The sequence below is a fragment of the Aquarana catesbeiana genome, linkage group LG01, assembly GCF_042186555.1.
Source record: "Aquarana catesbeiana isolate 2022-GZ linkage group LG01, ASM4218655v1, whole genome shotgun sequence".
Lineage (NCBI taxonomy): Eukaryota > Metazoa > Chordata > Amphibia > Anura > Ranidae > Aquarana > Aquarana catesbeiana.
In genome coordinates this window covers 539,823,336-539,848,556 of record NC_133324.1, presented here as the reverse complement: position 1 = coordinate 539,848,556, position 25,221 = coordinate 539,823,336, and the positions used below count along the sequence as shown (strand labels likewise).

The window sequence follows — 25,221 nt, the reverse complement described above, 5'->3', positions numbered from 1 at the left end:
TATACACTGCACTACACTGTGTAATATACACTACAATGTATTATATACACTACTCTGACTGCACTAAACTGACTGACCGCACAATACACTCTACCTGCCTAATCTATCTCTATTAATACACACTACATACGGCCGTTGTGTAAGCAGCCTTATATAGTGTGAGGTGTGGACTTAGCACCTGAGCCATGATTGGCAAAGGCACCCTGCCTTTGGCCAATCATGGCTCTGATAGTACATCGCGCTGTGATTGGCCAAAGCACGCAGGTCAGGTGCATGCTTTGGCCAATCAGCAGCAATCAATGCAGGGCGATCTCGCATGCATTATGGGCCGCACCGCGGCAGGCGAACATCCCGCGAGCACCCCATTAGCTTGTTTGTTCCATGAACACTCGATGCTCGAGTTGAACTTGCGTTCGACTCGAACATCAAGCCCATCCCTACTGGAATCACACCAAAGTAGCACAGGAGCCTTTTCCAAAATCATGCTGCGCTGCATTGTGAACAGGCACCACTGAAAACAATGTCATTTCCATTGTCATGCGATTCTGTTTGACTCAAGTCTTATCCGAAATCGCACTAGTGTGTAACAGGCCTAAAGCAGTATTAAAAGGAGAAGTCCAGCCTAAGCTTCTTTGGCTGGGCTTCTCCTATGGGTCACAGGAGTGAAATTCGTTTTGCACTCCTGTGACCCGTTTTCAGCAGAGAGCAGACGTCACGGATATCAGTCCAGGCACCGCGTCATTGCGAAAATAAAGTCTGGATCTGCCAGGTGCCTGGACTGACACCCCACTCAGCCTCTCAGCATGCCGCTGAGAGCCTGAGACAGCCACTCTCTGCCCCTTCACAGCTCAGTACTCCAGTGAGCGTGGAGGAGCAGAGCGGAAAGTTGCTGATTGACAGTCAGCAGCTCTCTGTTCGGGGAGCTGTGAGAACCGAGCCATCGGCGATGTTTGATCGCTCGGTTCTCAGTTTAGAAGCTACAAAGGACAGATGCAGCATCGGACCAATGCTGCATCCACCTAGGTAAGTATAATGGAGGAAAAACCCCAAAACCCATACTTCTCTTTTAAACCCCAAAATAAAAATGTTCTATATTGCTGCAGCCAAACTCCTGCTAACACTTTTTAAGCAATTGCAGCAACAGTTTTTTCCCTTTTGAGATAAAGGTTTTACATAAATGAATAAATAGTGGTCATTGCACGCACCCCTGTTAGTGGTAAATGGTTTGCCCCAACCCTCTAACTGCTACTTTTGCTGGAGAGTTTGGTCTATTGAAAAATAACAGACACCACTTATCTGAGCAGTTGTGAATAGAGCCTCTAACCCAGTGGTTCTCAACTCCGGTCCTCAGGACCCACTAACAGGCCAGGTTTGCAAGATAACTGAAATACATCACAGGTGATATCATTTGCTGCTCAGTGATTGCAGTATTCTAGTCTGCATCTCCCCCAAGGTAATACTTAAAATCTGGCCTGTTGGTGGGTCCTGAGGACTGGAGTTGAGAACCACTGCTCTAACCGGACCTGGATCTAGACAGTTTGCATCTTAGAGGCAGTGGTTCTGGACACAAGCTGGCTGCAGCAATTTGGCCAGTTTGCATGCAGCCATAGCAGAGGCTGCTGATGTGCCCAGAGGCAGCATTTAGCTGCATCTGAACAGATCTGTCTGCCTCTAGCAGGGGCTGACTGACAACTCATAGGGCCCAGGCAAAAAGAGATCACGGGGCTCCCTGTGTCCCTGCCCTCACTCAAGCCACACCCACACAAAACTCCACCTACATATTGCAGCTCAGCTGTATAGAGGGGGCATTTAAATATCTACCGCAGCATAGCCTGCATGGAAGTTCCTGGCTTCTTTCCGTAGATGTAATGTACAATATAGTGTATATCGTGCAGAGTGTGTAATGTACAATATAGTGTATATAGTGCAGGAGTGTGTAATGTACAATATAGTGGATATAGCACAGGAGTTTGTAATGTACAATATAGTGCAGGAGCCTGTAATGTACTATATAGTGCAGGAGTGTGTAATGTACAATATTGTGTATATGGTGCAGGAGTCTGTAATGTACAATATAGTGTACATGGTGCAGGAGTCTGTAATGTACAATATAGTGTATATAGTACAGGAGTGTGTAAAGTACACTATAGTGTATATACTGCAGAAGTGTGTAATGTACAGTATATTGTATATAGCACAGGCACCTGTAATGTACAATATAGTGTATACAGTACAGGAATCTATTGTACAATGTAGTGTATATAGCGCAGGAGTGTGTAATGTACACTATATTGTATATAGTGCAGGAGTCTGTAATGTACAATATAGTGTATATAGTGCAAGCGTATGTAATGTACAATATAGTGTATATACTGCAGAAGTGTGTAATGTACAGTATATTGTATATAGCACAGGCACCTGTAATGTACAATATAGTGCAGGAATCTGTAATGTACAATATAGTGTACCGTATATAGCGCAGGAGTGTGTAATGTATACTATATTGTATATAGCGCATGAGTCTGTAATGTACAATATAGTGAATATAGTGCAGGCATCTGTAATGTACAATATAGTGTATATAGTGCAGGAGTGTGTAATGTACAATATAGTGTATATAGTGCAGGAGTGTGTAATGTACAATATAGTGTATATAGTGCAGGAGTCTGTAATGTACAATGCAGTGTATATAGCACAGGAGTGTGTAATGTATGCTATTTTGTATATAGCGCAGGAATCTGTAATGTACAATATAGTGTATATAGTACAGAAGTGTGTAAAGTACAATATAGTGTATATGGTGCGGGAGTCTGTAATGTACAATGTAGTGTATATAGCGCAGGAGTATGTAGTGTACAATTTAGTGTATATGCTGCAGAAGTGTATAATGTACAGTATATTGTATATAGCATAGGCACCTGTAATGTACAATATAGTGTATATAGTACAGAAGTCTGTAATGTACAATATATTGTATATAGCGCATGAGTCTATAATGTACAATATAGTGTATATAGTGCAGGCATCTGTAATGTACAATATAGTGTATATAGTGCAGGAGTGTGTAATGTGCAATATAGTGTATATAGCGCAGGAGTGTGTAATGTACAATATAGTGTATTTAGCACAGGAGTTTGTAATGTACAATATAGTGCAGGAGCCTGTAATGTGCTATATAGTGCAGGATTGTGTAATGTACAATATTGTGTATATGGTTCAGGAGTCAGTAACGTACAATATAGTGTACATGGTACTGGAGTGTGTAATGCACAATATAGTGTATGTAGTACAGGAGTGTGTAATGTACAGTATATTGTATATAGTGCAGGAGTCTGTAATTTACAATATGTTGTATATAGTGCAGGAGTCTGTAATGTACAATATAGTGTATATAGTGCAGGAGTGTGTAATGTACAATATCTTGTATATAGCGCAGGAGTCTGTAATTTAAAAAATAATGTACAGTGGGGATGGAAAGTACTCAGACCCCCTTACATTTTTCATTCTTTTTATATTGCAGCTATTTGCTAAAATCATTTAAGTTCATTTTTTTTCCTCATTAATGTACACACAGCACCCCATATGGAAAGAAAAACACAGAATTGTTGAAATTTTTGCAGATTTATTAAAAAAGAAAAACTGAAATATCACATGGTCCTAAGTATTCAGACCATTTGCTCAGTATTTAGTAGAAGCACCCTTTTGATCTAATACAGCCATGAGTCTTTTTGGGAAAGATGCAACAAGTTTTTCACACCTGGATTTGGGGATCCTCTGCCATTCCTCCTTGCAAATCCTCTCCAGTTCTGTCAGGTTGGTGGACAGCCATTTTAGGTCTCTCCAGAGATGCTCAATTGGGTTTAAGTCAGGGCTCTGGCTGGGCCATTCAAGAACAGTCACAGAGTTGTTGTGAAGCCACTCCTTCGTTATTTTAGCTGTGTGCTAAAATAGGGTCATTGTCTTGTTAGAAGGTAAACCTTTGGCCCAGTCTAAGGTACTGAGCACTCTGGAGAAGGTTTTCGTCCAGGATATTCCTGTACTTGGCCGCATTCATCTTTCCCTTGATTGCAACCAGTCGTCCTGTCCCTGCAGCTGAAAAACACTCCCACAGCATGGTGCTGCCACCACCATGCTTCACTGTTGGGACTGTATTGGACAGGTGATGAGCAGTGCCTGGTTTTCTCCACACGTCCGCTTAGAATTAAGGCCAAAAAGTTCTATCTTGGTCTCATCAGACCAGAGAATCTTATTTCTCACTATCTTGGAGTCCTTCAGGTGTTTTTAGCAAACTCCATGCGGGCTTTCATGTGTCTTGCACTGAGGAGAGGCTTCTGTCGGGCCACTCTGCCATAAAACCCCGACTGGTGGAGGGCTGCAGTGATGGTTGACTTTTTACAACTTTCTCCCACCTCCCGACTGCATCTCTGGAGCTCAGCCACAGTGATCTTTCAGTTCTTCTTTACCTCTCTCACCAAGGCTCTTCTCCCCCCGATAGCTCAGTTTGGTCAGACGGCCAGCTCTAGGAAGGGTTCTGGTCGTCCCAAACGTCTTCCATTTATGGATTATGGAGGCCACTGTGCTCTTAGGAACCTTAATTGTAGCAGAAATTTTTTTGTAACCTTGGCCAGATCTGTGCCTTGCCACAATTCTGTCTCTGAGCTCTTCAAGCAGTTCCTTTGACCTCATGATTCTCACTTGCTCTGACATGCACTGTAAGCTGTAAGGTCTTATATAGACAGGTGTGTGGCTTTCCTAATCAAGTCAAATCAGTATAATAAAACACAGCTGGACTCAAATGAAGGTGAAGAACCATCTCAAGGATGATCAGAAGAAATGTACAGCACCTGAGTTAAATATATTAGTATCACAGCAAAGGGTGAAAATACTTAGGACCATGTGATATTTTAGTTTTTCTTTTTTAATAAATCTGCAAAAATGTCAAAAATTCTGTGTTTTTCTGTCAATATGGGGTGCTGTGTGTACATTAATGAGAAAAAAATGAACTTAAATGATTTTAGCAAATGGCTGCAATATAACAAAGAGTGAAAAATTTAAGGGGGCCTGAATACTTTCCGTCCCCACTGTATATAGTGCAGGAGCCTGTAATGTACAATATAGTGTATATAGTGCGGGAGCCTGTAATGTACAATACAGTGTATATATATCCACTTCGCGCCCGCGCTATAGCCGAAAGACGGCTGCAGCGCGGACGCTATCTGCTGGGTGGACGTCCCTGGACGTCCAGCTGTTTACTTCCGCAATGCGCGCTCCCGCGGGCGCGCATCGCGGAAGTTCTGTGCTGGCCGTGTCCCTCAGACACAGCCAGTCACAGATCGCCGTAAACGGCCAATGACAGCAGCCGTTTACAGTGCAATCGGCGGTGCCAATGAGAGAGGATCTCATATGTAAACATATGAGATCCTCTCTCATCGCCGGCTCTCCCTCCTCACACAGAGACAGCGTGTGAGGAGGGAGAGCGAACCGCTGCAGCGGTGAGTGGGGGAAAAAAAAAAAAACTAAAAAAAAGTCGTCAGTGTCTCCTGTCATCCCTCCCCACTGTCTGTCGCCAGTGCCATCCGTCCCCACAGCCATCCCTCCCCAGTGCCATCCGTCCCAACTGCCATCCCTCCCCAGTGCCACCCGTCCCTACTGTCATCCCTCCCCAGTGCCATCTGTCCACAGTGCCATCCCTCCCCACTGTCATCCCTCCCCAGTGCCATCTGTCCACAGTGCCATCCCTCCCCACTGTCATCCCTCCCCAGTGCCATCTGTCCACAGTGCCATCCCTCCCAACTGCCATCCCTCCCCAGTGCCATCTGTCCACAGTGCCATCCCTCCCCACTGCCATCCCTCCCCAGTGCCATCTGTCCACAGTGCCATCCCTCCCCAGTGCCATCCCTCCCCAGTGCCACGTATCAGTGGCATCTGTCATCAGTGTCACGTGTCATCAGTGCCACGTATTAGTGCCATCTGTCATCAGTGCCACGTATTCGTGCCATCTGTCATCAGTGCCATCTGTCATCACTGCCACGTGTCATTAGTGCCACATATTAGTGCCATCTGTCATCAGTGTCAAGTGTCATCAGTGCCACGTATTAGTGCCAAATGTCATCAGTGCCACGTATTAGTGCCATCTGTCATCAGTGTCATCAGTGCCACATATTAGTGCCATCTGTCATCAATGCCAAGTCAGTGTCATCAGTGCCACGTATCAGTGCCATCTGTCATCAGTGCCACGTCAGTGTCATCAGTGCCACGTATCAGTGCCATCTGTCATCAGTGTCACGTGTCATTGTCCTGGTGCTCCAGGGCCTTCAAAAGTGTAATAGGTAGTCAACAAGTTAGATGTGTAATTTATGCTCCTAGAACACCTGATGGCGCTCCCTGCATGTTGGGCCTCTGTATGTGGCCAGGCTGTGAAAAAGTCCCACACATGTGGTATCGCCGTACTCTGGAGGAGTAGCAGAATGTATTTTGGGGCTTTATTTGTGGTATACACATGTCATGTGAGAGAAATAACCTATTACAATGACAATTTTGTGGGGAAAAAAAAAAAAATCTTAATTTTGCAAAGAATTGTGGGAAAAAATGACAACATCAAAAACCTCACCATGCATCTTACTAAATACCTTGGAATGTCTACTTTCAAAAAAGGGGCCATTTGGGGAGTATTTGTAGTTTCCTGACTTGTTCGGATTGCAAGAAATGAGATTGGCCACCTGTACATCAGGTGTGATCAATTTCTTATGATTTGCACCATAACCTGTAGACTCTCTAACGTTCACAAAGACCAAATAATATCCACTAATTTGGGTTATTTTTACCAAAGATATGTAGCAGTATAAATTGTGGCCAAAATTTATAAAGAAAAATTAATAATTTGCAAAATTTTATCACAGAAACTAAGAAAAATGCTTTTTTTTTCAAAATTTTCGGTCTTTTTTTATTTATAGCGCAAAAAATAAAAAACCCAGAGGTGATCAAATACCACCAAAAGAAAGCTCTATTTGTATGAAAAAAAGGACAAAAAATTCATTTGGGTACCGTATTTCATGACTGAGTAATTGTCATTCAAAGTGTGAGAGCACTGAAAGCTGAAAATTGGTCTGGGCAGGAGGGGGGTTTAAGTGCCCAGTAGGCAAGTGGATATAGTGCAGGAGTGTGTTATGTACAAAATATTGTATATAACGCATGCGTGTGTAACGTACAATATATTGTATATAGCGCTGGAGTGTGTGATGTACAATAGAGTGTATATAGTACAGGAGCTTGTAATGTACAAATTGGTGCAGGAGCCTGTAATGTACTATATAGTGCAGGAGTGTGTAATGTACAATATCGTGTATATGGTGCAGGAGTCAGTAACGTACAATATAGTGTACATCGTGCAGGAGTCTGTAATGTACAATTTAGTGTATGTAGTACAGGAGTGTGTAATGTACAATATAGTGTATATAGTGCAGGAGTGTGTAATGTACAGTATATTGTATATAGCACAGGAGTGTGTAATGTACAATATAGTGTATATAGTGCAGGAGTGTGTAATGTACAATATATTGTATTTAGTGCAGGATTTTGATTTTGTACAGTCTCTGATTGTCTCCTGCAGTATGTCCACAGTCTCTGATTGTCTCCTGCAGTATGTCCGTAGTCTCTGGTAATCTCCTGCAGTATGTCCACAGTCTCTGATTGTCTTCTGCATTATGTCCGTAGTCTCTGGTAATCTCCTGCAGTATGTCCACAGTCTCTGATTGCCTTCTGCATTATGTCCGCAGTCTCTGGTAATCTCCTGCAGTATGTCCGCAGTCTCTGGTAATCTCCTGCAGTATGTCCATAGTCTCTGATTGTCTCCTGCAGTATGTCCGCAGTCTCTGGTAATCTCCTGCAGTATGTCCACAGTCTTTGGTAATCTCCTGCAGTATGTCCGCAGTCTCTGGTAATCTCCTGCAGTATGTCCGCAGGCTCTGGTAATTTCCTGCAGTATGTCCGCAGTTTCTGGTAATCTCCTGCAGTATGTCCACAGTCTCTGGTAATCTCCTGCAGTATGTCCGCAGTCTCTGATTGTCTCCTGCAGTATGTCCATAGTCTTTGATTGTCTCCTGCAGTATGTCCGCAGTCTCTGGTAATCTCCTGCAGTATGTCCACAGTCTTTGGTAATCTCCTGCAGTATGTCCGCAGTCTCTGATAATCTCCTGCAGTATGTCCGCAGGCTCTGGTAATTTCCTGCAGTATGTCCGCAGTTTCTGGTAATCTCCTGCAGTATGTCCACAGTCTCTGATTGTCTCCTGCAGTATTTCCAAAGTCTCTGAACCTCTCCTGTAGTATGTCTGCACTCTCTGACACTCTCCTGTAGTATGTGTATTAATGTGCCCCTTTACTTGCTCAATTATTTGGGATTGCTCCACTGCTCAGTGAGAGGTAATGATGTGCATTAACCTCTAGCAACCAATCAGCGAACAGTAGTGATCTGCTTTAATCTCTAGCAACCAACCAGTAAGTGGTAATGATGTGCTGTAACCCCTGGCAACCAATTAGTGAGCGCTAATAATGTACATTAACCTCTAGCAACCAATCGGCAAGCAGAAATTATGTGTTGTAACCTCTAGAAACCAGCCAGTGAGCAGTAAGGATAGGCTGTAACCTCTGGCAAACAATTGCAATCGCTGCGTGATCTTCTGCAGTAAACTGATTTTGAGTCTACCTGCTATTTTTTGTATGTCTCAGAATGGGGGGGGGGTGGCCCAAGAAAATGTTTGCCCAGGGCCAAATCAAATTAAAGACGGCCCTGTATATAGTACAGGAGTGTGTAATGTACAATATAGTGCATATGGTGTGTAATGCATAGTTCTCCAGCTCTCTAATGTCCACAGAACCTGTGTAATTAATATGTGTTCAGTTTTAAAGGGATGAGGTGGTAACCCTAGCTGCCGTGCCCCTGCAAACGCAGTACACAGAACCGTGAAGATGTGATCCTAGCCTTGGACCTTGTGCTGTTCCAATGGGCAACAGCTTCACTTATACCCCAATTTTTCGCACATCTGTCCCATTAGTTTGAGTGGGTTGGAGGGGGAAGTTCTTTCTAGCCAATGCTCAGCACTTGATGATGCACTTGCCCTAAGTAAACATAGAGCAACCAATTAAGCCGGCCACCAACGTTAACTAGATTTACTAATGTCCACCCGCTGAAAACTTGGCTTTGTTCCAGCACCCTGAAGAACTCACCAGCTGGCAAAGTGGTGCCTTTTATTCAGTGGGTAGCAACAAGAACTATTCACAGCACTGGTGATGAGCGTGTACTCATACTATCAAAACTGTGCCTTCTCGGGAAACCCGCCCCGCCCCGTTCCCCAACCCATGCCCCACTCCGGTCCCACCCAGCAAGCCACCCCCACCCCACAATTAATGCCTTGTCCCGCTCCACAGTTATACAATGTAGATGGATGATGACACTGTACATAAGCAGAGAGAGTGGTATTTTGTTTATTACTGTGCCTGGATCACTGAGCCAGCACACGCTGGCAGTTTAGCGATTCTTACACTGCATTTCCAGGACATTCCTCGGGACAGAGGCGGCGGAACAATTAACCTAAAATTGTGACTGTCCTGACAGTTTCCAAGCATGCTTTCATGGAGCCCCCTACTGGCCACGGGCCCTCGGGCAGTGCCCGAGAGCCCGAATGGTCAGCCTGCCCCTGGCCTCTGGCTACCCATGTAGCCTAAATACGTTTTTTCAATCAGTAGCATTATTATCAGTAGCCATTTTCAACATCTATTATGCCTTGACTAGTTTTAATCAATTTCATGCCACCTTAGGAATTTTAGAAAATCAAGAACTTCAGATAAATAATTAAAAAGAAATGGATTTGTGTAATAAAAAGCAGTGTGTGTATACCTGTGTGCAGTGGTGGCCCATCCATAGAGGACACACAGGCACCGCCTTCCCTATCCATGTGTCCGGCCCCCTGATCTACATATCTGGGCACCGGACTATAGATTCCAATGGAAGGGGGGGATGGTTTAAAGCACCTGATTAGAGCCAGAGGCTCTAATAGGCCTCAAAAAAGGGTGGGCTCGGAGAGCAGAGCATTGCGCTCCGAGCCCACCCAGTTGTGTGATGACAGCAAATGAATTTTTGCTATTTTCACACTAAAGTTCCTCCCTGCCATTCAGGTTATGAGACCTGTTTCCCGATTGGCCAAAGTGTCAGGCGATCATATTGGATGCCTAGTGCTTTGGTGAAGGAGGAAACGCACACGGATTGGCCGCGGGGGTGTGTTGTCAGTGCCGCGCCGCCGGGGGGGTAATTGTTTGCTGCCCCCCTAAAAAAAAAAAACCCAGCCGCCACTGCCTGTGTGTGTATATATATATATATATATATATATATATATATATATATATATATATATTGTATATACAGTATATGTAAGTTTGTGTGTGTTTGTGCAGATGACACACCTTTATTTTGTCCAAAAATGTCTTTTCTTCATTCCATAAGTCTTGAAACATTGTTTGGTCTGGTCCACCTTTGTAGAACTCTACCAGCAAAATCTGTCAAATGACAAAAGTATATAAACATATACTGTACAGAGGCGTAACTAGAATCTTGTGAAGTATCGATCACTCACTGTGTCCATTCAGAAAAGGAAGGGGCCAGTGGGGGGGACACTCACAATATATGGCAAAAAGACACATAAGATAATAGCATCGGATGTCAAGACGTAAACTTTTTAAAAACTGACAATTTTTATTGATTTTCAAAAATGTCCAACAAACAAAAAAAATAAGAAAAAGCACACCATTGTATACAGCATTTATCTGACAAGTTATCAATATACATTAAAGCTATTAAAGCTGGTGATAAAACTCGGTCAGGACATGCAAAACATATATCCATAGGCAGTCTGTGATATCGTCAACTTGGTTGGATAGGATTCAGAGTTGCTGTAGCACAACAGAGTTCACCCTGTATAAGTGCTTGTGAGCGTGTGGAGGAGGTAAAGAGCATAGTAAGAAGGTTAGAAAAGGTCAGAAAAGCGAAAGGGAGCGAAGAAAACCAGATAGGGGGGATTGGGAGAGAAAGGGTGGGAGAGGACAACCAACCGCTCCAGCAGCTCTGCTCTACCCAGAGACACCAAACACAAACACTGGCGACCCCCTCGAGGTCAGGGTTCCTTGGGATATCAGATAGTGGGGATCTCCAGCGTAACCCATGGCTCCCACAGTCGATTGTGTGTATCAAGAGTGTTGTTTAGGGAGGCTGTCAGATACTCCATCCTTTTAACATCTCTGATTCTGGAGTGCAGTTCAAACAGTGTGGGGAGTTCCCTCCTTTTCCATTTCAGAGCCACCAAGCATCTCACTGCTGTTAGCACCTGGGCTAAGAGCTTTTTAGACAGTTTGGAAAAAGAGGGGGGTGGAAGGCCCAGGAAAAAAGTTTTTGGGTTGAAGGGCACTCAAGAGTCAAAGATGGAGTGGAGTAAAGAATGTACCATTCACCAATAGGGGATGATTAGAGGGCAGGTCCAATAGTTATGATATAGCGTCCCCGAAGAAGTAAACTTTTATTTCTTTTACAGCACACGTGAGTAGAGCTCTGCCCTGCACTGGACATGTGTCACTTACCCCTAACAGGTTATTTTTTGCCCTCACCAAAACAGACCATCCATAATGCTATCTTACTTGTCTTGTTTTAACCCTTTCGCTGCCACAGGCCCTGTGCTCCATTTTGTACACTCAGGTGGCCAGACCATTTTTGCAATTTTTCCTTGGCTTTTTTATTTTTCACTTATAGCTTTCAGAATTTTTTGAAAGACCCCCTAAACCATATATTTTCTGAAAGCACATGATCAGTAGAATAAAAAGAAGGTGTTACTGATTTTTTAGACCCCACTGTATTTGCACAAATGTTTATCGAACCAATATATTGGCAAAAAATACACTAAAGACATTATTAGCAGATAAAAACACAGCTAATTTTACAAAAATCCTGCTAAATCCCTACTAAATATAAAAGCTTAACCTGTATGGAGTTAAGAAAATAACAAAAAGTATTAATTTTTACATTGCACCTTTTTGCAAAATGGTGAAAATTGAACGTATGCAAAAATGTAAATATCCAATTTTCTCTAAAAATCTGAAGGTTTTCATTTTTCCCTTATAGCTTTCAGAATTTGTGAAAGACCCCCAAAACCATATATTTTCCCTACTAAATATAAAAGCTTAACCTGTATGAAGTTAATAAACAACAAATATTTGTAAATGTTAAATTGTGCCTTTTTGCAAAATGGTGAAAATCGAACGTACCCAAAAATTTCTCTAAAAATCTGGAGGTTTTAATTTTTCACTTACAGCTTTCAGAATTTGAAAAGACTCCTCAAACTAGACATTTTCTAAAAGCACATGATCTGTAGAATAAACAAAAGTGCTACAGATTTTTTGGGCCCTGCAATAATTGCGCAAATGTTCATCGTATCACTATTTTCACTAAAAATACACTAAAATCATTAATATTGCACAACGTAACTTACAAAATTCCTGCTAAATTAGTACTAAAGCATCGTTCACATGTGGCATGCAAAAGTGTACGCTCATGGGGAGCCATGTTTCTCTGCACAGGGATGCACAGGTGTTCCATGCATCCCCGTACAGGCAGTCCCATTTATGTCAATGCAATGGCTGCATAGGCATAGCTGCTGTTCCCGAGCGAAGACAGTGTGAGCTCAGGGACATGCATGCGAACCTACATGTGAAATTGGGAGCAACGTCTCTGTTCATGCAGTTGCTACATCCCAAATGACATTAATGTCACTGCCTGCACAGAAATGCATGGGACACCTGTGCATCCCTGTAAAGGTACACTGTGCATGTCCTGTGTGAACAAGGCCTTAGGCCCTTTTCACACAAGCACAACGTTTGGGTCTGCCTGTCCATTTTCAGGCGGGCCCAATCGGACCACCCATTGTTCTCTATGGAGAGGCTGATGTAAATGGACATATGTCCGTTTACACCCACCTGCATCCCATCCAGTCCGCTAAAAACAGACGGATTCCATTCCCCATCCATCTAGCAGATCGGATCGGATGGTATCCGATGGAACTTGATAGGCGGTCCATTTCCATCTGACCGTCCCATAGAGAATAGCGAGGTGTGTCCATGTCCTCTCCGCTGATGTCCCTGTCATCCTCCTGCTCAGCAGGGATCAGCAGACAGTTCCCCGCTGAGCAGGTGGATCTGCTTGACAGAGTCCGCTCCATGTGAAAGGGTCTTACCAGGAGCGGGTCCATTCGGGGCGCTGGGGCGCTGCCCCCCTGCAGGGCACTGAACTCATTCATATTTTTTTTTTTTCAAGCTACATGATTAGAGCCTGAGGCTTGAAAAAGGTTGGGCTTGAAAAAGGTTGGGCTCAGGGCGCAGAGCATTGCACCCCAAAAGCACCCACTTGTGTCAATAGCAAATTAATATTCGCTACCGTCTTCCGGCTTCTTCTCCTGGCCAATCAGGACGGATCGGGATGGCCGGGAGGAGAAGCTGTGGTATCCGTGGAGGGGTGAGTGCGGGCGGACCTGGGGGGTCTTACTATGTTTGTGGGTTTTTTTTACTTTTTTACATTTTTTTTTACAGTCATTTTTTTCTTTTTATCTTTTTTGGGGGGGGGGGGGGGGGTCTTTGGTGAGATATCAGAGGTCTAAACAAACCCCATATCTCTTTTATTGAGACAGAGAAAGCGACTGAATGAATGAAAAATCTGTATAGAGATTCCATTCATTCAGAAAATGACAGTCTGATACTTTGTAACACTCGCAGTTACAATATATCAGCTGTCAGTTTCTGTAGGCACATAGCAGCAATCAGTAGTGATTGCTGCATGCGCCCTCTCTTCTACATGAGGGAGTTTAGTAAACACGTTTGCTAAGCCTCCCTAAGCCCCTACTTCACCCCCACCCGCACCACTCCCCCCCCTCTCCCCCCGCCGCGATCTCCAGCCTTACAGATCTTAGGAGATCTGTGCAGGGAGAAGCTGCAGGCGGAGGGAGGGGTAGGAGAGATGCCGCTCGGAGCAGCCATGGATCCTGGGTGCGGGGGCATTTGGTGGGTGATCTGACTGGCGGAGGGGGACACATCTGGACCCCCCAAGCCCCATGCAGCACCTGAAGCCGGCGGGAGTGGAAGAGGAGGGATTCCGGCTAATGATGGTGGCTGCAGGGAGCGGGTTTGCAGTGGGGTTCGGATCGGGTGGAGGGGGGTAATTAGTGCTAGGGGGGTGAAGGGGATAGGAGAGAAAAGTGGGGGGGGGGGCAGTTTTAGATGGAAGGGTGCAGCAGGGGTGGAGAGGCAGGGGGCAGGGAGGCGGCGGCATGGGTGGGGGGGGGACGGTCACATTAGGTTTTAATTGTACTCGGAGTCAATCTGTGGATAGTGTACAAAGGAACAAAAAGCAACAAAGAACATAGACCTGAGTTGTGCCCTGGTCAAATGGTCAGTATGCCTAAAAGGGGGCATACCCAAGTATGAATTGAAATAAAATGAAAAAAGAAAAGAAAAAAGGGGAATGGGTGGGTGGGACACGAGATCCTACGACCATAGGAAGGAGAAGGAGGGCAGGCTTTATGCAGCCTGACTCCTCCTACAATAACAGGCTGACCTGCAGTCAGCCTTACACTTGTACTCGGAGTCAATCTGTGGATAGTGTACAAAGGAACAAAAAGCAACAAAGAACATAGACCTGAGTTGTGCCCTGGTCAAATGGTCAGTATGCCTAAAAGGGGGCAAAAATGACCAGTAGGATGAATATGAAGCCAAATTATAGCCCACTGAAATTACGTATAATCTACCAAATACCAATTGCTTGTGGTATCTCTAAAGTGGCTCTGGGCCAACCCAGAGAACAAGATGACCTGCACTTACCCAATACGACTGAAGTCCCAGGCACAAATATGCAGAACTGCTCCTGTCTCTTATGACCCAACCCCGGGTATAGGCCTGCCTTGAGCACCAAGCTAGTACCCAACACGAAGGAGACCATGGGAATGTGATGGATACGATACGGAAAATATGACCCATGATGAGAAGTCTGCTGATCACAGCAGGAGGGCTATTTTCAGGAACCCTGAGGATGGCTTTAATAGAATGCACGGCAAATAAAGAAAACCTGTCCGGGTCTACTAACAACATGAAACGCTGAGTCCCAATCAGATACGCCCCGACACTGCTGTGCCGATATGAGTTAAAAGAGGCCAAAAACCGAACCAAGTAGGAAGCCTGCTGATACTGGCCTAGGGACTGAGAAAATTCAGAACCCACAAAACCCCTGAGCCCGTAAAGGCTGCTGGAGCTGCCATGGCTGACTAACCAATAGTTCCATGCTTTGCCAACCCTAGCCAAGGGTAGCTAGGCAACAAAAGGTCGTGTGCATGGATAAGGAGGAACCACAGTCCCCTGGGTAACCTATTTTGTGTAAGTGACACACCACTGGGTGTGAACTACGAGAGAAACATGAGCATACTGAGAAAACCTGCACCAGGAACGAAAGCTACGTGGAGGAACGAAACCCATGTATAATGCGAGCTTACGAAAAGTGAGCAGCCTAAAAAACCGAGGCTGCCAGAAACCGCAAACTACTTGCGAAATACCAGTAGCATGAGAACGTGAATTAATGAACGTGAGATGAACATGAGAACGAGAGTAACCTTGGGAAAACATGAGAAACCTGGAAAAAACGAGAGAAACATAAAAGTGAGTTTAACATAGAAACAACAAATTGCATGAAAAGCATAAAATTACATGAAAAAACATAAAATTGCATGAGGAACGTAAATAGCATGAAAATGTAGAAAACATGAGGAACGTAAATAACATGAGAACACATAAATTGCATAAGAAACGTAATTTGCATAAGAAACGTAAGTTTGTACGAAATACATAAGCAACGTAAGAACAGATGAGAAGACTTGCCACTGAACAAGCCAATTAAAAACGATCACCTCAATCTGTTAAACCCATAGACGTGACGGGTAATCTGCAGTGGTAGAACATGAAACAATTCAGCTGTATGAAAGCAATCAGATAACATTACAAATAACCAGCCCTAAAACATAACACCCCTAATACCTGACAAGTATGAAGATGTGAGTGCAGAAATGACAAGACCAAGAGCGTAAAAAAAAAAATGAACCTAATGACGACACCCTCCTACTGTATGCAGTGAGCGAGCCCGAGCAACCTGCCACGCCAAGACAGGAAAATTAAAAACGAACACTCAGGGCTAAAGTACCCACAGACCGTGGTGGGTAGTAGTAAAGGTGTAATGGTGAACGTGCACGTATGACGTATGGAAAACAGGCGAGAAGATTGTGGGACAACAATCAATTAAAAACGAAACCTCAGCCTGTACGGATCTGTAAACGTGACAGACCCTGAATGTGAGCACTAGCTAACGGTAATGCAGCGAACGAAAGGCTGTGACATAAAACATATGACATGAACGTAAGAGACATGGGAAAACGAGAGAAGCATAGGGGAAAACGAGAGAAGCATAGGAGAAAACGAGAGAAGCATAGGAGAAAACGAGAGAAGCACGAGAAATCCACAGGGAAAAAAAAAAAAAAAAAAAAAAAAAAAAAAAAAAACCAACGAGAAAACGAGAAGCATGGAAAAACATGAGGAATATATGAAACAAAGAAAAATAGGAAAAAACATGAATAGGCATAAGAAGTGACAATTTGCATGAGAACACTGAAAAACTTGCATGAGAACACTGAAAAAATTTGCATGAGAACACTGAAAAAATTTGCATGAGAACACTGAAAAATTGCATGAAACGTAATTGCATGAGAAAACTGTAAATTGCACTGGCAACTGTAAAATGCATAAAACCATAATCACATGAGAAACTGTAAAAAAGCATAAAAAACCGTAAATTGCATACGAAACTAATATGCATGAGCAACCATAAATTGCATGAAAAAACCGTAGAATGAACAAGAAATCACAAATCGCATGAAAACCGTAAAATGCATGCGAAACCGTGAGTTGCATGAAAACCCGTAAAATAATGAGAAATCATAAATCGCATGACAACCGTAAAATGCATGAGAACACTGTAAAGTTGCATGAGAACACTGTAAATCGCATGAAAAACGTAATAGTATGAGAAACTGTAAAAAAAAAAAAAAAAAATTGCACGGGCAACCGTAAAATGCATGAAAAACTGTAATCACATGAGAAACTGTAAAAAAGCACGAGAAACCGTAACAAGCATGAAAAACCGTAAATTGCATACGAAACTAATATGCATGAGCAACCGTAAAATTGCATGAAAAACCGTAAAATGAATAAAAAAATCGCAAATCGCATGAAAACCGTAAAATGCATGCGAAACCGTAAAATAAATGAGAAATATGACAACCGTACATGCATGAGAACACTGTAAAATTGCCTGGGAACACTGTAAAATTGCATGAGAACACTGAAAATCGCATGAAAAACATAATAGCATGAGAAACTGAAAAAATTGCATGAGAACCCGTAAAATGCACTGGCAACCGTAAATTGCATAAAAAACCGTAATCACATGAGAAACTGTAAAAAAGCACGAGAAACCGTAACAAGCATGAACTGTAAATTGCATACAAAACTAATATGCATGAGCAACCGTAAAATTGCATGAAAAACCGTAAAATGAATAAGAAATCGCAAATTGCATGAAAACCGTAAAATGCATGCGAAACCGTGAATTGCATGAAAAACCGTAAAATAAATGAGAAATCATAAATCACATGACAACCGTAAAATGCATGAGAAACGTAAATTGCATGAAAATAAAAATCGTAAAATGAATGAGAAATCGTAGATTGCATGCAAACCGTAAAATACATGAGAACCAGCATTCCATGAGAAACCGTAAATCGCATAAAATCGTAACATACATGGAAAACCGAAAATTACATGAGAAATGGAAATTTACATGCCCCCAAAGGACCCCCACAGAATATCATGAGATGACCGGCAATGAGCAAGTGTCATGACAACCCCACAGCCTGAATTAACCCCTGAAGACCCACACTATAGACCACGTGGAGGGACACGACCCACTATGTGGCGCTTAGGAGGGGGGGAACCCATCACACGAAGCTGAGGAGGGGGAGGGGGGGGGGAATCACCATGAGGCTAGGGAGAGAGGAGACCTTGCCCATACATACCTATGCTGTAACCTAACAGTGGTGACAGCAGACCCAAATACCAAACACTAAATGCAATGACCTACACTATTACAACTTGGACAAACATGGATCTCTGCTAGAAAAAAGACGTTTCATTGTATTGCTTACCTGTATTCCAGGAATACAAACGTGCTATGCAGTGCTAATGACAGAGGCGGGACATCGTGACATATGAGACTCTGCCATCATCTCCTGAAAACCCCCAAACACACTCCCCCCAACCTGCAATCCCAACACATGGTGCTATCTGAACCCCAAGCTGACCGGAGTAAAGTGAAAACGGATAGAAGAATACTACCCCTATCCCTGCGCCCGTAGCACACAAGACCCTGCTGCCTGGTAATGCTGCCAAGACCTGCCAAGACCTGCCACGACCACCGGGAGAGAGATCCAAACAGAAAACCCTGCAGCCGACCATGCTGCCGCCCTGCAAGCCACAAACAGGAAGTGATCTGCCGTGACCTGCCCTAACCCGGAAGTGACCTGTCAACACGAGATCCTACGACCATAGGAAGGAGAAGGAGGGCAGGCTTTATGCAGCCTGACTCCTCCTACAATAACAGGCTGACCTGCAGTCAGCCTTACACTAACTCTGATCTGGTTGTAATCCGCTGATCACAGAGTCTGCTGAACAATTCTGATATAAGCTTATGGTCATTGAAGTGACCATAAGCTTATAGGAGAGGGAGAAAGGAGGTTCGTATGCCGTACTGACCTCGCCACCTGCAGGCACTTCTGTAGGTCCATACAGCGTATGGACTTGGTAGTGAAAGGGTTAAATAGATGGTTATCTGGTTAATTGAATTTTAGTCGGCTGAGACCCTTGTTTTAAGGTTACTAATTTCACCATTGGCAATCCCCTTTTAGAAGGTCTTTTTCAGTATTTTAATACTCCTGCAAGGACTAAAACCTTCTAAATAAGTGTAATTTACAGTTTAATGTGTTTGTAAACTCTATTAATGAACTGCTCTTATTATTAGGTATTTTGCTGCTCTTATGTTCTTACTTTTGGTCTGTTTAATATACCGCTTATAGCGCTTGCTCCCATAGGAGTTGCTGGATTTGTTGGGTCTTTCCCACACACAGCCAGGCAACTCCACACTTTTTTCATAGGCTCAATGAGCAGTCTAGTGTTTTTGATTTTATTTTTGTTCATTTATGGGATAACAAGGATAGGAAATAGGGATACATGCTATGCCCAGAAATGAAGAGCTTGAATAAACTTTTGAGGACTTGCTAATGTCTCTGGCTGCTAAGAACTGATTTCAAATGTGCTGTCCACTCGTGAGAGTGATGGCGCATCTAAGATAGCAACAAAAAAAGGTTACAAACTGAAAATGCAGGTGCTGCTCCTTGTAGGAATGCTGAAACACCTATCTACTGCTGTCCCAAGCTACAGCTATGGGGTTTCTTCCTGCTGCTTGGTACTAGCTCTAAGCTGTCCCTTGGTCCTGGACATGGAAAGTATTGCAGCCTTACTGTCCTCTCTATACAGGCTTGGGGTAGGTTGAAATGGAAGTTACTCAATCCCTTTAAGTGGTTCCTGGAATCCAAGAGGCTGCTGTATGGTACTCTGCTATACAGGCCAGGCCTTGCTTCTCAGGAGGGCTTCAGCTAGCTGAGGCTGATCAAGGTTGTGAGGCTACCAGCTGCTCCCTCTCTTTCCTCTCTCTTCCTCCTCGTCTTCTTCAGAGCACCCCCCCACCCCTCAGCACAGCGGTCCCCTCCAGGCAATTGGACCCTGTAATCTGCTCCCTGACTGCCAGGCCTCTGACTATTTATGGGACTGTTCCTCCACCTACTGAGCCCTGCCTCCTCAGGGATTGGGGGGAACTCATAAATATTCAGGCTGCAGCCTCAGTTCCTATGCCCTTTAAGTTCTAGAACTATCCAGTGCCACAGCTTTGAAGCACTGCACAGTTTAAAGAAAACTGATCCCTGCTTCTCTGCCTGCAGATGAGCCAACTAAATTTACATCATCTAGCAACTAGGAGGGTGCTACATACCATTTAAAGTGTTTTGTCATACCTGTTGGATATGTGCACAAAATACCTATTCATCCTTAGGTCTTCAGTAGTAAACCGCGGCTTGCAAAAAAAATCCCTGCAATGGCATAATGTGCTACTATGCATCTGAATGAAGCTCTCCAGCGGTGCCCTGTCACCGCTGATAGGGCTTCCATCTTCCCTTGGTCTTCCGTCTGGGTTAAGGGGCTCAAGCTGTATGAGTGACTGGGGCCGTGTTGACGTCACTACCGTGTGTGTGCGTGAGGGAGCTGCTGGCTCCAGCACGGAGCTCTGAAGGTTGGGCACGGTGACATCAATGACTGCATCCAGTGGGAATATCTCCTAAACACTGCAAGTTTAGGAGATATTCAATGTACCTACAGGTAAGCCTTATTATAGGTTTACCTGTGGGTACAAGTCCAAAAAGCGACTTTACTACGACTTTAAAAAAAAATCTTGCTGATAACTTCCTGTACACTCTGCCTGTGTTGTACTCTTACCAGTTAGCATTCTCCTTATTCTGCAAGGACTACTTTTTGGCCGCTAGCAGGGCGCTTTTAACCCCCGCTAGCGGCCGAAAAAGGGTTAACAGCGCTGCCTATTGATTTCAATGGCAGGGGCTTCTTTAGAGCGGTGTATTCACCGCTCCCATAATGCCCCAAAGATGCTGCTTGCAGGCCTTTTTTTCCCATCCTGCAGGCACACCAATCCACTCTGGCTTTCACACTGGAGAGGCGTTTTTTTAGGCGCTTTACAGGCGCTATTTTTAGCCCTTTAGCGCCTGAAAAACACCTCAGTGTGAAAGTAGCCTAATGCATTTATCACATCCAAGGACTGGTATGCTGTAATGTGTAATTTATTTTTTATTTTTTAATGATTAGCAGGTAGTTTGTGCATCAGAACGATGTTCAGGCTCAGCATTAGGTGGCGTCTAGATTCCAGCTCTCATCCAGGGTTGCAGGGAAAGGTATCAACAGAAGTGGAGTGCAGTGATGGGTGGGACTTAAGTGGCAGGAGGGTCACATTGCATCACACTGATCGCACAGCTGCAAATCACTCCACCGGAGGACCAACAATGCATTCACTGCCATGTTGCTGCACTGTTATTGTCTGTAGCAATTGTTCAGCGGCACTCTGGAAATTGTGGGTTGGACCCCCGTCCTTATCTATGTCACAGGCTCCTAGCCAATCCAAGTTTACTTCCTTCCTTTACTTCTCCATTTTGTAAAACACTGCCTTTTACAATACAGCTCCATTCACACCCTAGCGCAGTGATGGTGCATCCATTAAGGGTGCACGGGCGCCGCCCCCTCTCTCCAGACACCCCCCTATATGCAATGCATGAATCTATCCATGGCCGCCGCCACCCCCTATTCAGGCGTCCAGCCCCTTTTCGGATGCCGGGTGCCTGAATTACAGCGACGGGGGTGTATTTTTGAAGCACCTGAATAGAGCCATAGGCTCTAATAGGCTTCAAAAAGGTGAACTCAGAGAGCAAAGCATTGCCAGGTGTGTTAGAAAGCGAATTAATATTCACTTTTCTAACACTGAACCGCCTCTCCGCCAATCAGGAAGTGCGGGTGTGTTACCCGTCACCCGATTGGCTGAAACCACAGGTGCTATGATTGGACGCCTATCAGGAGGAGGGGGGAGACGCATGGAAGACACAGCTCGACCGCCGTCACCAACAGCATTTGATGGGCACAGTGGCAGCATTTGATGGGCACAGTGGCAGAGTTTGATGGGCACAGTGGCAGCGTTTGATAGGCACAGTGGTTGCGTTTGATGGCACAGTGGCTGCGTTTGATGGGCACAGTGGCTGCGTTTGATGGGGCTTAGTGGCTGCGTTTGATGGACACAGTGGCTGCAATTGATGGGCACAGTGGCTGCGTTTGATGGACACAGTGGCTGCGTTTGATGGGCACAGTGGCTGCGTTTGATGGGCACAGTGGCTGCGTTTGATGGGCACAGTGGCTGCGTTTGATGGGCACAGTGGCGGCGTTTGATGGGGCACAGTGGCTGCGTTTGATGGGCACAGTGAGGCTGCAATTAATGGTTTTTTTTTCAGAATTTTTCAGTTCGTTTGTGCCGCCCCAAAAAATTTGAGCACCACCCGCCACTGCCCCAGCGTTTTGTAGCTTGAAGCTCCAAAGCACTGGAGGAGCAAAAATCAATTATTCTCTATGGAGTTGGTTCCCATCTCCACTACAAGTCACCTGATTCCAAACTCCTGAAACTCAAAAAAGTTCTGGAGCTTTTTTTGTAGCTCGAGCAGATTGGTGCATTTTTTGTTCCAAAGATATGCATGGAAACACTTGATTCCAGTTTTAGTGTGTTTTGTTGCGTGTTTTTGAGCATTTTTCTGCTCAAGTACAATAATTAAATGAAAATAAATGATAATAAATAAATACATACATATAATAAATAAATAAAATAAAAAACCCTAACTTCAACCCTTATCCCCATTATTAACCCCTAACCCTAATCCCTAACATTAACCCCTAACCCTAATCTTAAACCCTAATCCTAACCCCTAACACTAATATTAACCCCTAACCCTAAACCCTAACCCTAATAATAACCCCTAATCTAACAAAATAAATAATAATGATAAATAAATAATTGAACCCTTAACTGTAACCTTTAAACCCTAACCCTTAACCCCTTACAAAAAAAAAAGTAAAAATATTAATAAATAAATAATAATAAATAAAAGCTGATGAAAAAGCTGAAAAACATAGCAAAAAATGATAAAAACAGGTGACATTTTTCTTTGTTGGCTAATTAAAAAACTCCAAAGCTCAAAAATGCTTAAAAAAAAGCTGTACACAAACGCTCAAAAACACACATATAAACGCTTGAAAAAACGCACAAACGCTTGAAAAAACGCAATGCTCAGGTCTCTCTTCCACAATCCAGTCTTACTGTCTCCTCTGTCACCTTCCTTATCTAATTTCTCTAACTCTCTTAAAGTGGTTGTAAACTCTGGAAAAAAAACAACCTGCATACTAGCTCATTATGAAATACTTACCTTAGAACAAAGCTGTTGCAGCGGTCCTGGGTTACTTCTGGGTTCACGGGCACCGGCTCTGTGATTGGCCAGAGCTGCGATGATGTCACTCCCGCGCATGCATGCGGGAGCCGCCGCTCACGGCACAGCAGCTGAAGAAACTGCATGGACGTGCCGTTTCTTCAGTGCGCATGTGCCGCTGGCTTCTGCACATACGGATACAGTGAATATCTCCTAAACTGTGCAAGTTTAGGAGATATTCACTGTACCTACAGGTAAGCCTTATTATAGGCTTACCTGTAGGCAAAAGTGGTTATAAAGGGTTTACAACTACTTTAATATCACAATATTGTCACACTTCCTCCACTATCCAGTTGTGCAGCTGACTTGTTTCCCCACTACACAGTGTGATCCCCTACCTTCTTTGCCCCCCTCCTCCGTTACAATCCCTACTCCAATGCCTCTCTTTTTTCTGCACAGTCCCATTCTGCTGCCCCTCTTCCTCCTTCTGGTCTTGCTGATACTTGTGTAAAGGGATCCCCCACATTGCACAGCCAGGCACACTGCATCTTCGTAGCACACTTGCGTCAAAGAACAGTCCAGTGCTTTGTTTTATGTCTTACTGAGGGGAATACATTTGTATAGGGATTAGGGTATTATGGGATGCCCACTTGACTTTTTAGCAAAGAATTCTTCAGGAACACAACTATATACAGTCCGTATATATACACTTCTCCTTTGCCTCCTGCACATCTTTTGCTTGTAGAACTACAACTCTGAGCACCAGCTATCCTCTTGTGGCTACTGATCCCAGCACCACCTCTTCAGGCACTGCCAGCCCACCTGGCTACAACTGCCCCTTTCATTAGCCCTCCTGGCTAAGACTCCACAATCCTCCCAGACTGACTCTGCATCTATCCCAGACTGCTCTTTCCCAATCCTCTCAGGCATGCCCCTCAGTCCTCTCCGACTGACACACTCACCAGCCCACCTGGCTGTCCTCCTCCCTGGAGATTTGCCTGGCAATGTTCTCCTGCTGCTCTCCTTTTGCTCCCATGCCTCCAGTCAGGACACCTCCGTGTGTCATGAAGAGGGTCCCTCCCGCGCCCAGGCCCGAGGTCACCCCCCCAGACTAGGGGGCTACCCTTAAGGGCCACCGACAGCCTAACACTCCATCTTTCACCCGAACTTCACTGACCCCAGCTTGGCTGATTCTGAGTATTTAAGTGGACCTGCCCACTGCCAACCCATCTGTTGGGGATTGGTCAGGGCCCTCAGAATAGTCCAGGCAGCCCCTCCTTACCTCCACCCCCATTCTTCTGGAAGTTTCCAGCAAGTTCCAAAAGTAGGGGGAGGTCTCAGAGATGCTGTCTGTGAGTCATCCAGCCCTCCCTGAGTCACTCAAACCCTGACCCAGAAAAACACAGGCTTGGCTGCCAGCCAAGTCAAGCCAAACAATTTACTTACTCTAACAAAAATCCTATTCCAGCACACTAGAGGGTGCTATACCTAAAAAAAAAAACTAAAACCAAAATTTGGAATGGTGTAGAATAGATGACTTGGAGAAATGTATGCTACATTAAAGCACTCATCTGTCACTGGCTGAAGCAGATTAGGACAGAGAGCCCCAATCTGTTTCTGCACTCCACATCTGTGCCAGGAGTTTGACAGCTTTAACACAGAAGTACTTCCAGGTTCAGTCTCAGCAGGGGAAAGCCAGAAATGGATGTTTCTGGACTCCTCTAGTCTGCTATCAATCGTTATCCCACATTCACCCAGATTACTTCTACACAGGCTGTGGCACACAAGAAAACAAACCACAGATTTGTTTTCATCTTTCCACTGCACAGCCATAGTAGTGGTGGTAAGGAAAGGGTTAAACAGCCCAGGATGCGATTGATATGGTTACTGATCAAATTCTACAGTCTCCACAGCAGTCTGCAGCTTCATCGTGGAGATCAGAATGCTCTCCAGAGGGTACTGCAAC

The 25,221-nt window shown here is 44.4% G+C and overlaps 1 protein-coding gene across 4 annotated transcripts in view; it reads right to left on the bottom strand.

Moving 5' to 3' along the window:
• Positions 1 to 25,221, bottom strand: part of MPND (MPN domain containing) — a 465,474-nt gene that overhangs the window by 17,853 nt on the left and 422,400 nt on the right. For 3 of the 4 annotated variants that reach the window (XM_073594914.1, XM_073594905.1, XM_073594931.1), the window contains one exon: positions 10,456 to 10,548. The exons of the other annotated variant lie outside the window; for it this stretch is intronic. In XM_073594914.1, the coding sequence (XP_073451015.1) occupies positions 10,456 to 10,548 (93 nt within the window). The remainder of the gene's footprint in view (positions 1 to 10,455; positions 10,549 to 25,221) is intronic. 4 annotated transcript variants of the gene reach the window in all.